At 43.1% G+C, this 15490-nt stretch overlaps 1 protein-coding gene across 2 annotated transcripts in view; it reads left to right on the forward strand.

Moving 5' to 3' along the window:
- The window catches only part of AR (androgen receptor), a 257798-nt gene that overhangs the window by 229377 nt on the left and 12931 nt on the right, over nucleotides 1-15490 (forward strand). For both annotated transcript variants that reach the window (XM_066580979.1, XM_066580978.1), the window contains 2 exons: nucleotides 3253-3540; nucleotides 13257-13401. In XM_066580979.1, the coding sequence (XP_066437076.1) occupies nucleotides 3253-3540; nucleotides 13257-13401 (433 nt within the window). The remainder of the gene's footprint in view (nucleotides 1-3252; nucleotides 3541-13256; nucleotides 13402-15490) is intronic.

The raw sequence follows: 15490 nt of genomic DNA on the forward strand, positions 1-15490 counted from the left end.
ACAACCCTGACAATTCTTTGTCTCTTCAGTGAAAGAAGACATGAGCCTGGAAATGTGAAGAACGGGCTTCAGTTAGATGCGTAACAATACTTGGTACATCTATATCGGCTATACTCAGCAACAGCTTCATGTACAGGGACTGAATAGTAACTCACACAAAATGTCTTGCACTTCATCAGGACACTTAGGGGTGAAGTTACGTTTCTGAGAAAACTTTCATATTTATGTTACTTTAATAGTACCAGACCTTCTGTTTTGGATGGTGTGGCCTGAGTATACTGACTGTACTGACACTGTTCCTAGAGATAGATGCATTGCATTATGGGAATATGTTCTTATGTAATAATTAATAGCTACCTAAGTATAATCCTTGTAATCATTGATGGTATTCTTCAACACTGATCAACCATAGCATAAAATCCACTGAAAGTTGAAGTGAATACCATTGATTATCTCATGACCTGTTAAGGGGTGGGACATGTAAGTCAACAAGTGAACTGTCTGTTCTTGAAATTGATGTGTTGGAACCAATAAAAATGGCCAAGCATAAGCGTGTGAGCAGCTTTAACAAGGCCCTAATTGTGATGGTGAGACAGCTGGGTCAGACCTCTCCCGAACGACAGGTATTGTGGGGTGGTCTTGGTTTGCCGGTTAGTACCTAGCATGGTGGTGCAGTGAAGGACAGCTGGTGAGCAGTAATAGGGTCATGAGTGCCCAAGGCTCATTGCGGAAAGGTGGTGGATTCTGCATCGCCGCTAGGCGATGACGTGGGAAAAGCAGGAGTTAGAAAAAAATCTGTACAGCGAATGCCCATGCGGACGTCGACCACGTATTCTGCAATTGGAATCCAGTTGTGTGAAGCCGACCGTAAAGGTATTTGAAGAATTATGTTTATTTAATATCATGTGGACAGCCAGGTGACTAGTGTAAATGACCTGAGCAAGAGATGGCACTGAAGTGCATTATTTGAAGCAGACAAGCTAGCGGAGGAAGTTTGTTGCTCTGGACAATACTCTGCTGAGAAACCTTGATAAATTTAGGTTTAGTATTTGCACCTCACCCGATTTCATCTATTCTTGCTAATTTCTCACATTGAAATGTTGCAGATCATCCAACTCTAATCCAAGCGTTGCAGGCCAGCACCTCATATGTGTGATTGTCTGTTTCATTCACCATTGGGGCTGCTTGAGGATTGGATTCCAAGTTTTGATTATCTCCCTGATGAAGCGGTAACAGAGCCGCGATCCACATGGGAGGCTTCTCACATAGCAGCTTTTATGGCGCTGGTTGTACTTTGATAGGCATCCTCCTCCCTGGGCAAGTTCTGATTTTCTCGTATGGAATTCCATTCTTTTTGAATACAGCAGGTTTGCCTCATGTTTCTTTGATCATTTCCTGTGGGATTACTTTTTGGTGAAATATTTCCAACAAGCCACCTTACCAAAACGATGGATTATTTACAGGAATTACTCCATTTTGAAAACTGTACTCTCAATGAATTTATCTAGGAGCATGGTCTTTAGTTCAATCCCACAGTATTTTACAGCAATGAGTGCAATGCAGCAGTGAAAATGAAAATGTTCAAGTTTTTTTTTCCACAAATGCATCATTTGTAAGACGTATTTTTCTGACACAAAGCATAATTTATGCTCCAAAGAAAATAAAGTATTATGGAAAAACAGCTTTAGAAACACCTGGATATAAGTATACAGTATAATAAATCTATACATATAGATCTGGCTTTGTCTTAAAGTTCTAAAGTGGCTTAGGACCCTTTTACATGGGCAGATAAATCATTCCCGCAATCCAAGGAGAATCCGAATGATTTTCGGTCAGTCTAAATGCATGCACCGACTGAGTGACAAACAGGATTTTTTTACTCATTGGTCGTCATTCAGGTTCTACATGCATAAAAACCGAAGAAGACAATTGGCCCATGTAAACAGGCAGTTCATCTATGAATGACTGCCTGTTCCCTGTGATTGGATGCAGATGGGCTGGAGCAATCCCCGGCCCACTCAGCCTCCATCCACTAAGGGATGACAGCACAGGAACGATCATCACTGGGGCGACCTGTCAGATATCTGCGCCCAGCAGGTAATCCCATGTAGCGCTAGAACAGTTAAAAGGCATCACAAAGGAAGACAAGTGATTAGGACTAGAGATGAGCGAGCCTACTCGGCCACGCCCCTTTTTCGCCCGAGTACCGCGATTTTCGAGTACTTCCGTACTCGGGCGAAAAGATTCGGGGGGCGCCGTGGGTGAGTGGGGGGTTGCAGCGGGGAGTGGGGGGGAGAGGGAGAGAGGGCTCCCCCCTGTTCCCCGCTGCTACCCCGACTCCGCCACACACCCCCGGCGCCCCCCGAATCTTTTCACCTGAGTACGGAAGTACTCGAAAATCGCGGTGCTCAATCGAGTAATTACTCGAAACGAGTACGTTCGCTCATCTCTAATTAGGACCAGAGGGAATGTTCTTACTGCCCTATAAGTACCCCATGATGTGTTATGTCATGTATTTGTTTTGCTCAGTCACTGCACCACCATGTAAACTCTCTTATGCACTTAACCTTTGCTGGTCTTTAACCTTCTGTAAGTATTATGGAGATAGCCGCCCTTTGAGTAATTGTAAGTGTATCGAATATTGCATTCCACAGCTGCATGCTGCGTATCAGTTCATCTTGTAGACTGGTTTTGCAACGTACATTTCTGGAAGTAAACATGTAGATAAGTTATAGTGTAAGCTGTGCATATAATGAGCATTAGATATGTAGGTTTTCAAGTGTAGCAGAAAAAGAATGCAACATTTTTACATCTACAAATAACAGCAAAACATTTCAATTAGAGACGAGCGAGCATACTCGCTAAGGGCAATTACTTGAGCGAGCATTGTCCTTAGCGAGTACCTGCCCGCTCGGAAGAAAAGGTTCGGCTGCCGGCGGGGGGCGGGGAGCGGCAGGGGGGAGCGGAGGGGAGATCTCTCTCTCTCCCTCCTGCTCACTCCCGCAACTCACCTGTCACCCGTGCCGGCACCCGAACCTTTTCTTCCGAGCGGGCAGGTACTGGCTAAGGACAATACTCGCTCGAACAATTGTCCTTAGCGAGTATGCTCGCTCATCTCTAATTGCAATCTTTGTTTTCCTTTCAAATGTTTCATTTTTTCTACAAAAATATATTGAGAATATATTGTTTACATGTTTTGTTATAATTACACTAATATTTTGGATTTTTTTCCCCCTTTTTTGTCATTTGTAGCACGAAAGCTGAAGAAATTAGGGAACCTTAAAGCTCAGGAAGAACTGGAGGGATCCCCTGGACAGGGAGAAGCCAGAGAAGTGACACCCAACATGTCCCTCACCCAGCTGGAAGGCTATAGCTGCCAACCCATTTTCCTCAATGTGCTGGAGGCCATAGAGCCCGTTGTGGTTTGTTCCGGACATGACAACAACCAGCCTGACAGCTTTGCTGTGCTCCTTAGCAGTCTCAATGAACTGGGGGAGAGGCAACTAGTACATGTGGTGAAGTGGGCAAAGGCATTACCAGGTAGGTATTTCTATCTTTATGGTATTCTACTAAACCCATGTCCTCTGAAACCTAAATGAAATTAATTACGAAACTGTTCAGCCCCAGGCATCTCCATTATCATTTCTGGTTTTCCGTTTTATCCATGGGAGCAGAACACCAAAAATACGCACAATAGACCCATTGAATTACGATAGGTTCCACCAGGTTGCTTTGTGGTGTCTGTCATGGCAGTGATGGAGATGTGAACACAGCCTAATTTGGTTAATTCTGTCCATTTAAAACAGCATTTTTGGCGAAAACACACAAGCGTGTGATAATAACAGCTGTATTATGGGACAAAACTAAACCACTGATCAAACTAGGAGTTCAGTGGTTTTGTTTTCACTGCAGGGATTTCTTGGCCGTTTTCTGTACGGCCGAGAAAATATAGGACCTGCCCGATCATCTTGCACGCAGTGAACACATCATGTGCCGCTATCTTCCCGCCTTTTTTCAAACTTCTGCGCTCGGGCACGGAGTTTGAATTGCCAGCGAGAGAGAAAAAAATCTCCGTCGTTTAGGCGCAGCTACGCTCCGTACCGCCGAGTGTAGCTGCGCCCATGGCAGTGTGTTTTCGCCCCTACTTAGATCTCATAAAAGTGTGTCGAAGGGCTGTGGCTAAGGAACTTGCATTGGTGGCGCCAAATACATTGACAGCACTGACATATATGTGTAGCAACCATAAGGTGGTGCAACGGACAGAGGTGTCTGGTATGTTCACTCAACGGAGCATAGTGTGGGCTATAAGTGTTGTACTTGCATCATTATTAATAACTATCAACTATGCAAACATACAGTCATATACACAAATGTATACGTTGTGGACTCCACTATAAAGACAATACAAATGTTCCAGCTGTTTAAATTCTTTGCTGCCCAGGGGTTTAAGATGATAATGCCTGGCTCCTTAGTATATAATTAGGCCCCCTGTTGCTAATCACTAAATAATGTGCCACTGTTTATTTGGTGTATGTGAATAAATACGCTGACCACTCTTCTGCCCCATTTCCAGCAGTCAGATTGAAGTGCGCATACGAGAAGACACTACATGTGAATTATTGGCATGTGCACAACGCCCATAGATGCCTTCCCAGGACACAGTGCAGACTGGTTTCAGGTCATTAGTAATCTATTGATCTGGATTATGATTTCTCCAGCAGGCTTTGGGGTATTTTGCCGCTTCCGAATTATATCATCATGTCTATCACACTATTACCCCATAAATATCCCATATAATTATATGCAACCCCCCCCCCCCCACTCTCCTCATGTATAAACCCCAATTTCCACACCCAGATGATTGCTCAAAATTCGTCAGAAACTGACAGTTTGGAGTAATCATTTTGCATTAGCTACTAATGGGCTAAATTAACTTTAATTCATGTAATAGCTGAATTTCCCACAGAAATGTAAATGGTAAATAAAATAAATATGTCATGGCATTAATGTAGGAGCGTAACTGAAGACAGTAACTTGGAGGAGCCTACGCATTAGAGCTCTCAATCAGAAATGGAAGTTACTTACGGAGACAGTAAGAGTGCGAGTCTGCGATGTATGGAACAACAGACTTTTGAGATGGTCACTTACGAAGATGCTACCGATGGATAAATGGATTGTCCATTGTAATTTCAGGAAAGCTTTCTGCTGTCCAATTTGTTATTATTGTCTTTTGGTCCATTTACACGCAAAGATGATCACTCAAAATTCGTCAGAAACTGACAGTTTTGAGTGATCATTTTGCATTAGGTACGGATGGGCTAATCAGACCATTAGTAGCTAACTAGCTTCATTTGCATGTATTTAGAGAACAGCTGGGGATCTGTTCTCTAAATAAATCACTATTGTTCTCCAGCGGGACAGCAGCTAAAAAGAATGTCATCAGCGCTGCTCGCGGAAACTCAGCGTGCGGTCTATCTTATCAGGGAGCACAAATTTTAAGCTGAGCTGAACTCAGCGATGGATGACAAGTACACGGTAAGTGCGCGATGGGTATACATTTACACACAACAATTATCGCTCAAAAGATGGCTTTTGAGCAGATTTTGAGCGATAATGGTTGTGTGTAAAAGGGCCTTAAGACCAATGCTATTATGTTACTTGGTAAACTAAACGTACTTAAAGTAAGATAGGCAGCATGTGATTAAATAGGGAACTGCTAAATACAAATTCATCATAGTGACATGCCAAAACATATGTATAATCTTTTATTACAATAAAAAGGCCATCATATATCCATACACCTTTATACAATACTGCAATGAATAATGGATAATTATGCATTGTGTAAAATTATGGTTATTTGTATTGGTCTTATGCATGAGAAGAGTGGGGGTTGTATATAATTACAGTATATTGACTTTTTATTTGGCGATAGGCTATTGGAGGTCGGTACTACAGTCACTGCTGTGTATATGCAAACTGGAGCTGATCTTGGTCACATCCCAAGAAGGCATCTATGGATGGTCTGTGTATATCTGGGCATCACACCTTCATCTGACTGCTGAAGGTTTGGCATCAGCATAGTCGGTGTATTCTGACGCGTGCTCCGATTTATTAATTATTTAGTAATTAAAAGTGAGGGACATGACTATATAGAGAGAAGCAGGGCATTATCATCTTAACCTTTGGGGGATCTAAGGGGATTCTCTGCAAGGATGTTTTAAAACGTCCCTGTGCAGACGGATAAGGACTGCCTGGACATTTATAAACATCTTGTTAAATCTTGTTATTTTTTCACATCAACTTTTTCCTCAGCACTTCCAAGTAATTAATTTATTACCCCCCGGCAAGCTAGGTACTCAATTTACCGACCTCGGAAGGATGGAAGGCTGAGTCAACCTTGAGCCGACTACCTGAACCAAGCGGGGATTGAACTCGCAACCTTCAGGTCGTGACCGAGAGCTTAGGACTGCATTTCTGCTGCCTTAACACTCTATAAAACACGAGGCTCTATAGTTTATAGTCTATGGGTGGTCCTGAAATGGTTAAAAAGACTACATGACATATGGAAGGTGTGCTAAAATCACATGCACAGAATATAGGTGTATATATTCACATAAAAATACGGCTTTGTGAGTTTCCAGCCAGTGCCGATAGCCGTGGTCTGCCCTCCTCTTCTTATCTACCAAGATTTGGAGGCTGAGTAAGAGATATACGGTACAAGTACATAACACTGAAGCCAGCCATATCCACCAGACTGTCTAACTAAAGTCCACACAGGTGTACTATTCTCTTCTTCACGCCCCAAACACAGACCCTCTAAATACATTCAGACATAACCCTATCTACATGGAGACCATAACCCCCTAAATAAGTGCAGACACCCTAAATACAGACCCAGACCACCTAAATAAATATGAACCCCAAGTGGATAAGGTATTACCCTTAGGAGGGGTTCCATTAAAGTGGACCCCCACCCCCTTCCCCAATGCACCCCTGTCTATCACAGCAATGATCTTCAACCTGTGGCTCGGAGTATGAGTTGTATAACAGCTGGACATCACTGTATTGTGCACTAAACAAATGGTCGTTAGTAAGTCTTATTATGTGACTGCTCCACTACTCATATGTCAGAGGGAAATATGTGATATTGTTCCTTCACTCAACTGTTGGTACAACTGCTATGGAATCTGTAAGAGCCATACAGAATCCTTATTGTATGAAGAGGGCTGGCATTTTTGCCCCTGACGTTTAGTTCCTATAGTTCTTGGCAGACCTCTATATACTAATTTGAGGTAATCGGCTATTAGCGTGCACCCACAAATAAGTACTGCAGAGGAGGGACACCAGTCGTTACCTTTTGTTCACAGACATTGTAGAAATAAACATTTCGATATGAAAGTATTTTACTTTATAGGATGTTCATTCCATTAATCCAGAAGTACTTTACCTAAAAACTGGAGCTGAATTTAATCGGTCTTGTTAAGCCGTCTCACCGCAGGCAGCGCGCCGCAGCCCAGCAGATATGGATCTGTTCTTCTCTCTGATAGATCGGTTGGTTACAAGTAATAAACAAGATCAACTGCATCTTTGTAATTTCTTAAAAGGATTCTCCAGAAGTTTAATGCGCATACAATTGTTGTGTAATAACAGGCTGTAACAAAAGGAAGGTTAGCATTGCATCCAAAGTACTAAAGAAACAAATCTTACATATAGGGTTAGCATAAATAAACTCCCCCAACTCAGAGGCCTCAGGAGGGCGTTCTGCTCCTCCAAATAAGACAAAGTTCGGACAACGGCTACTTCAGAGGATGCGCTAGCCATTTATGAAAAAAAATGTAGTAAAAAAAGTGACCGATCAGAAGCGGACCCAGCGCCATCTGCAGCAGTCCGTTTGCAGTGGTGGTGTTAAGGACAAAACTGGATGCTACGGAGTGGAATCTGGTTGTCTTCAGTGACAAATCCAGGTTTAGTTTGGGCGCTGATGACGGACGTGGTCGTGTTTGGAGACCTCGGGGTCAACGGCTTAATCCTGCCTTTGCTGTGGAGTACACAGTGGATGTGAAAGAAAAATGGCTCAAGGCACAACAACTCCAAAAAATGGGGATCTTTTATTATATGAATATAAACAGCAGAACAAACGCGTTTCGTGGGAAAACCCTCTTCAGTAAATGCTGGGACATAACACGCTACGATGAGTATTTAAGTTGCAATGCCCGCACGGCCAATAGGGAAACTATAGGGAGAAAACTAGGCTGCAGGTGTGGCGTCTGGTGTCTGAAATGTAGGTAGCCTACATCACCCTTTTTTGGAGTTGTTGCGTCTTTAACCGTTTTTCTTTCACTTCCACTGTGTACTCCTTGACCTGTCTTGCACAGGTACATGTCTGGCCGGTAGCACCTTCTACATACACTTGTACCACCATTCATCAACGAACTTTATATATCCACCCAAACAATAGCTCCACCACTCTCCTTCCACCCTTTTGTATGGAGTAGGGTACTGTCCCCACTGCTGCTGTGATGGCCTGGGGGGCCATCACATACGACAGTCAGTCACCCCTAGTAGTGGTACGAGGAGATAATGACAGCTCAGCGATATGTTCAGGACATCCTGCAGCCTACATGGTTCCTCTCATGCCGGCTTCCAAGAGGCATTTTCCAGCAGGATATTGCTCGGCTGCATACACGAGGGGTCACAGAAATGCCTCCATAACAGTGCCACACTTCCGTGGCTGCCCAGTCACCAGATTTATCATCAATAGAACATTTATGGCACCGCCTGGAATGCCAACTTCAACAGCCTATCTGTTTGCACGATCTAGGGGCTCAGGTTCAATAAATGTGGAGCGATATGGTGCAGGATACTATATGGAACCTGTATGCCTCCATGCCCATCCATGTTGCATCTTGTATCCAAGCTAGAGGCAGTACAACAGGGTACTAGAGCCTCCCTTCAAGGGGTCAGTTTTCCGCAATAAATTATCCCTTCGCTCTGATGTGATCACTTACTTATATCAACGTTATATCAACACATAGAAAGTTTTCTTAGATTTCGACAACTCCTTCTAGGGGAGGGATTGAATTCTGTATTTGAAAGTCCCCAATCCATCTTTCTGCCATAAGACACAAGTTCATTTCTTTAGTACAGTTTCAAAACGATACATGTACATCTGTTTCAACCAGGAAGGTAAGAAGATGTGAATTAAAGGAGGGGGAGGAGAGGCGAGCGTGCATTTGTGCGGAGGTGTCGGACAGGATGGCGGTCTGGCGAAGGAGTAATGTGTATCCGCAGCCGAAGACTTGTTCAAAAATTGTTTCCATTTATCAGTTTCTAAACACATTTATAAAAGTAGAAATCAATTAGAAAGGGAAATATTTTGCGTGAAAAATAATCAGTCCCAACTTCTCTGCAGAGAAATGTGATAATTAATTGTATTGTAAATTGGTTAAATAGCAGCTTGTATTTTATTCCCAAATATACCATGATTTCATAGGTGCCATGCCTCCTCCACGATGGTGGACACAATGTGCTGTTTATTCTCTGTGTATACAAAGATTATTCACAGAATTGGGGAAAAAGGAAATGAGTATATGCCAAAAATAGTAATGCTTACAAGTTCTGTAGTCGGTTCTGGGCTTCAATTCATGCAGAGCTTTACGTAGAAGACGCTCTTACACAGAATGATCAGCATCAAGAAATCGTTGGATCGTGCAGATCAGAACGATCCGTTCAGTGCAACTATGGCCAATTGAACGATGAATGAGAGTTCATTCACTTCTTGTTTGTCGTTCATTTTATGCAGGCATACAAAGAATTGTTCACTCGTTTGCACATTGTTGCATGAGAACAGTCAAGGTGGCTCACATGAGCGTGCGGTCAAACGTTACATTTATAACGCAGCGTTTTACCGCGGTGTGGATCTGCGTATGGCACCGATTTTTGCCTGCACATGACAGCGTATCTCACGCACAGGCTTCCCGGTTTTATTTTATTTTCCTTTTATTTCCTGCTCTGTCACTTAGCGATGCTGCATATAAACACCACAAATATGTAATGTAATTCCGTATGTACAGCGTTTTGTACGCACCCATGGAAAACAATAGGGCTCTGTTGGGCATAATACACAGTAAAATGGAACATGATGCGTTTTTTTTTTTACTTGCGTATTTTATGCAATGAAAAAACGCTAGCGTGAGTGTAACTGCGAAAATCAGTGTATTTGAATTGTCGTGACATTCCGCGTATTATGCGCGTGGAACAAGCAATTCAGGTACGCTCATGTAAGCCTGGCCTGATCCATTTAGTAACATAGTATGTTAGGCTGAAAAAAAAGGCATTGTTACAAGGCTCGTATAAAGAGTCTGACTTTGGCTTGAAGGAATGCTGCCTTCCAATAGGTGGCACTGTGGAGGTATTATTCCATCTCCCTTAGGGCTCAGTCACACGGGCGCATCGGCACCCGTGTTACTGCAGCCAGCAGACGGCCGTACCTGAAGACGGACGTCTCTCTGCAGCGCCAGGAGGAAGAACATGTGACCGGCTTCATTGTCGGTCATGTGTTCTTTCATCAGCGCGGGAGAGAGACGGCCGTCTTCAGGTATGACCGTCTTCTAACTGTCAGTCACACGGGCGCATCGACGCCGGTGTACGGGTGCCGATGCGCCCATGTGACTGAGCCCTTATAGGCTAAAAAAAGACATAAGTCCACCCAGTACAGCCTATTTCCCTCTGATCTAGAGGAAGGCAAAAAAAACATGAGGTAGAAGCCAATTTTCCCCATTTAAGGGGATAAAAATTCTGGCAATCAGAATAATTTCTGGATCAACAACTCTTCTGAAGTAATTAATGATTATACTATGTAATATTGTATCGCTCAAGAAAGGTGTCCAGGCCCCTCTTCAACTCTTTCTTTAAATTTGTCATCACCATGTTCTCAGGCAGAGCGTTCCATAGTCTCACTGCTCTTACAGTAAAGAACCCCCTTCTTTCCTCTAGACATAGAGGATGCCCTCTTGTTACTGTCACAGCCCTGGTTACAAATAGATGATGGGAGAGCTCGCCCCCTCAGGCATCTTTTTTTCTAAACTAAATAATCCCAATTTTGATAACCTGTCTGGGTATTGTAATCTGTCCATTCTTTCTATTACTTTAGTTGCCCACCTTTGTACCCACTCAAGCTCTGATATGTCCTTTTTGACATTTTCCTGCCCCCAACTTGTCCAGATCCTCTTGCAACTGCATTCAGCCCTTTCTTGTGTTAATTACTTTACATAGTTTTGTATCATCTACAAATATTGCTATTTTCCTGTGCAACCATTCTACCAGGTCATTGATAAATACAGGGGGTGGACAAAAGTATGAAACACCTTAGAATGGGATTTCAATCATTAGCACTGGGCTGCCCTTTTGACCTCTGCTTGGCTGAGAGCTTTCCAACCAAATTTGTGTTTTCTTCACCTCTTGCCCTACTCCGAGTGGTTTTTGGAGCCAGCTGAGTGTCTCAAACCCCTGACCAATGGAACCTTATTGCTGGAGCAGATGTTCACTTTTGCCTAGCAGCATCTGTGTCTTATTGCCTCCACTCTACATGGTCTCTACATGGCTTATTAAAATATGATTTATAATCCCATGTAATTAAATGCATGCATTTTCTATGGTGTTTCCATATTTTTATCCACCCCTGTATATTAACCCCTTAACGACACAGGACATACAGTTACATCCTGCACATTCGGGATATCTATGGAGGGGGATCGCGGGTCAACTCTGCTCCATGCAATGCAGGTGCTGGCTGTTTCTTACAGCCGACACCTGCCTGCAACAGCTCCGATAAGCTACGCCGCTTATTGAAGCTGTTAACCCTTTAAATGCCACTGCCAGTTCTGAAAGCGGCATTTAAGTGCACCGACCGATGTTCAGAGTGCTGTATGGCCTTCTGGGATGAAATCGCGGCTTGCCGTTCGGTTTTCATAGCAGCCGGGGGCCTTCTAAAAGGCCCCAGGGCTGTCTAATAAATGCAAGAAAAAGTCCAAGGCACTGCAGGAGCACTGAAGTAGAGGCTGGAGGTGTTTACTAATGTAGCAAATTTTATACCATTTTATGTACCAAGTTTTTTTGCGGCACAGTATCAAATACATTGGAAAATTGAGAAATATGACATCTGAGTTGTGTGTTCAGACAGTTCAGTTGTTGCATCAGTGTTGTATTCAACTGCATTTTGCTTGACTGTGCATCGCCTGTTCGTCAGAACGATTCTTGACATCCTCCTCTGACCCTTTTTATCAGTGAGTTATGTCCACAGGATCCCCAATCGCTGGATGTTTTTCCATGATCACACCATTCTCTGTATACTGTGTTGCATGAGAAAACCCCCACAAGGTTGGCAGTTTTTGAATACCTCCTTGGAAGATCCAGTCATCTTTACCCCTCAGCAGGCAGAAGTCTGAGTCAACCTTAAGCCGGGTACCTGACCCAAACGTGGATTGAAACCACAACCTTCAGGTCGTGAGCGAGAGCTTAGGACTGCATTTCTGCTGCTTTAACATTCTACGCCATACAAGGCTCCTGTTGGGAGCGTAAGTGCCCAAGAGTCGTCCCCACCCTTATCACTTCTATGCTTTCACACAGGAGCGGTGATCTCTTAGTGAGTGGAGGTGGAGCGGACTGGAGCTCGCTTCTGGCCACCCGCCTCCATTCAAAGTAAACAGGTCAGAGATGATCGTCCTTTGCTTTTTATGCCTTCACATTTTGAACAACCAACGAAAAGCAAACAAACTATTGTTTGTTGTTCACTCGCTGGCAGTGCTAACATTGAATGACTCTGTCAGATTTGCACGAACCAGCGAGAATCTGAATTATATCCTTTCGTTTAAAAGAACCCTTAACCCTTTCCAATCCAATTTTGGATTCAGGGTTTCCTAAAAGGCTTTTTCTTTTTACTGTTATACAATGGTGCCATCTGCTGGCTAAAGCCAGTGTGTGTGCGCCAGAGAGGCTCCGACAGCAGAGTGGCTGGCAATAGACGGTAAGAATACCCTGTCGGACGTCTTCTGACATTGGAGCTGTAAAAGCTTCAATCAGAATGTAGGAAGACGTCAGACAGTGGATTGGAAAAGGCTAAACCCTTCAGGTTCTCCATTTCAGGCCATGTGGTATTTGTAATTATACAATACTTTGCGTTCCCGTTGAAAGATGTTGACTTGTAGTTTTTGTCATTGATAAGATATTATATCTGTTTCCTTCCCATATTTTAGGTTTCCGTAACCTGCATGTAAGTGACCAAATGACCGTCATACAATACTCCTGGATGGGCCTTATGATTTTTGCCATGGGATGGAGGTCCTTTAAAAATGTCAACTCAAGAATGCTTTACTTTGCTCCAGATCTTGTGTTCAATGAGTAAGTACACCGTTTATTAGCATTGTAGCACAGAGAAAATACACTGTATCAGTTGTGCAGACCATAGCTATGTGTTTACTGTCTTTTAAGGTAAAATAAACCTCTTTTTTTCTCCAATTTTATGTTATTGCCAGAGTAAAGATTAATTGAATTTATGTTTCCAGCCTTTGTGTGTTTTGCCAGTCAAAATCATTTACCACTCCAATGAGTGAACACAAAGAGCCAACATCCTCTCTCCTGACTCTGTCTTGTTACTCAATGTACAACACCTACCCAGGATGTATACTTCCAGAAATCTGGATCTGGTTAGAAATCTCTGAGCCCCTTTGTATAGATTGGATGAAAATGGAAGCAGTCATGAATAGCAGCTTATTCTTTATGGAAACCATGTAGACCCCCTGACCAGATATATAACCCACTATAGAAGCCTATCCCTACTACTGGGCTGCATATTCAGTCCTTGCATTAGATTCACATGGGGTGCTACTTCTTGTACAGTTATTAACTTGTAGAAAACTACAGTTTAACACCAAAGACCAGAGATGTTTGCAGTCCTGAACTTTCTGCAGCTATACCTCATAAACCATAATAGGATTGGTCAGCTGTTCCAAAAGAAGAGTAAGCAAGAGCCAGATATTACTGGTGGGGCAATTTTTTAGTAGAAAGTGCGTTAGCTGTGCCGACAAAAGAGGATATTTGCATTCTTCGAGACAGAAAGCAGATCCCAGCATAGATAGTAGGAGGTTGGAGTGTAATAAGATCAAAGCAAACTGCGAGCGATTAAAGCAAAGGAGAGCGAACAGATTTAAGGAAGAGTTAAGAGAAGTAGAGACAGAGAGGAAAAATGTGTTGAGAGACGTGAGGAGCGCAGAACAGCTAATATGTGCAAAACATAATACAATACGAGAACGTAAATGGCAAAGAGTGCGGCATTCACAACTCGGCTCCCAGCTGGGATGAGAGGAGCACAGAAATCCTGCAACATAAGTTCTACAGTAGGGCAGTGCAAAAACATAGCAAATTAATATATTCAGTATATTTTTATATTTGCATAACACTAATTTATATCGCATTAGGGCAACTGCAGTATGAACTATCATTGGGCGCAATGAGTGTTTAATACCTGCTGCATCTGTAGCTTCCACCACCACTTTTACAGTAAAGAACCAGCATCTGAGGGGACTTTCCCACAGATTCACCGCCCTTACAGTAGAGAAACCTTGTCTTATCTGCTGATTGAACCTATTCTTTTCTACAGTTATACAAGTTTATATTGTGCCTCCTTACATGGGTTTTTTTTTAAAGCAATTTATGAACTGATAATACGTGTTTTACCGCTGTGTGACGCGGGGTTTCACTGCGTGCAGCAGTCATTTTGGACTGCGCATGACAGCATATCTCACGCACTCTGTCCTGCAAGGGCTCTCTGGTTTCTTTTTCTTCGTAATTGAATACGTGCACCATTTATTACGCGCCCATAAAGAACAATGGGACTCGCGCGTAATAAGCGGTAAAATAGAACTTTCTGCATTCTTTTTTTTACGCATATTATACGTAATGTATATACACAAATGGGAATGGGTCAGTGAAATCAATACATGCATTGGATCCATTCTCCGCCTATTATGCGTTCCTACATCGTGCGAGTAATATTCTATTAAAGTAGGTTCGTGTGGACCTGCCCTTACCCAGAAGTGATTTCCATATTCTAGATGAGGCTGCAGCGATGCTTTGCAGTTTTGTACTGACGATCTATGTAGGATTTGTAGGGTAGTTTTATTAACAATAGAATGCTGACCTCTGTGGGGGTGTTTTCTGGGAAAATTGCAACTATCTGAAGCATTTGACTCCCATGCATTTATTCAGATGAATGATTTTTGGGCGCGTAAAAGAATTGCGCCGGGAAAAATAGCACATCGGTGACTGTTTCGGTCACCGATATTATATTCTGCGTCAAAAGATAGGTCTTGACTAGGGATGAGCGAGTATACTCGCTAAGGCACTACTCGCTCGAGTAATGTGCTTTAGCCGAGTATCTCCCTGCTCGTCCCTAAAGATTCGGGGGCCGCCGCGGGTGACAGGTGAGTCG

This window comes from Eleutherodactylus coqui, chromosome 10 (assembly GCF_035609145.1).
Source record: "Eleutherodactylus coqui strain aEleCoq1 chromosome 10, aEleCoq1.hap1, whole genome shotgun sequence".
NCBI classification, from domain to species: Eukaryota; Metazoa; Chordata; class Amphibia; order Anura; family Eleutherodactylidae; genus Eleutherodactylus; species Eleutherodactylus coqui.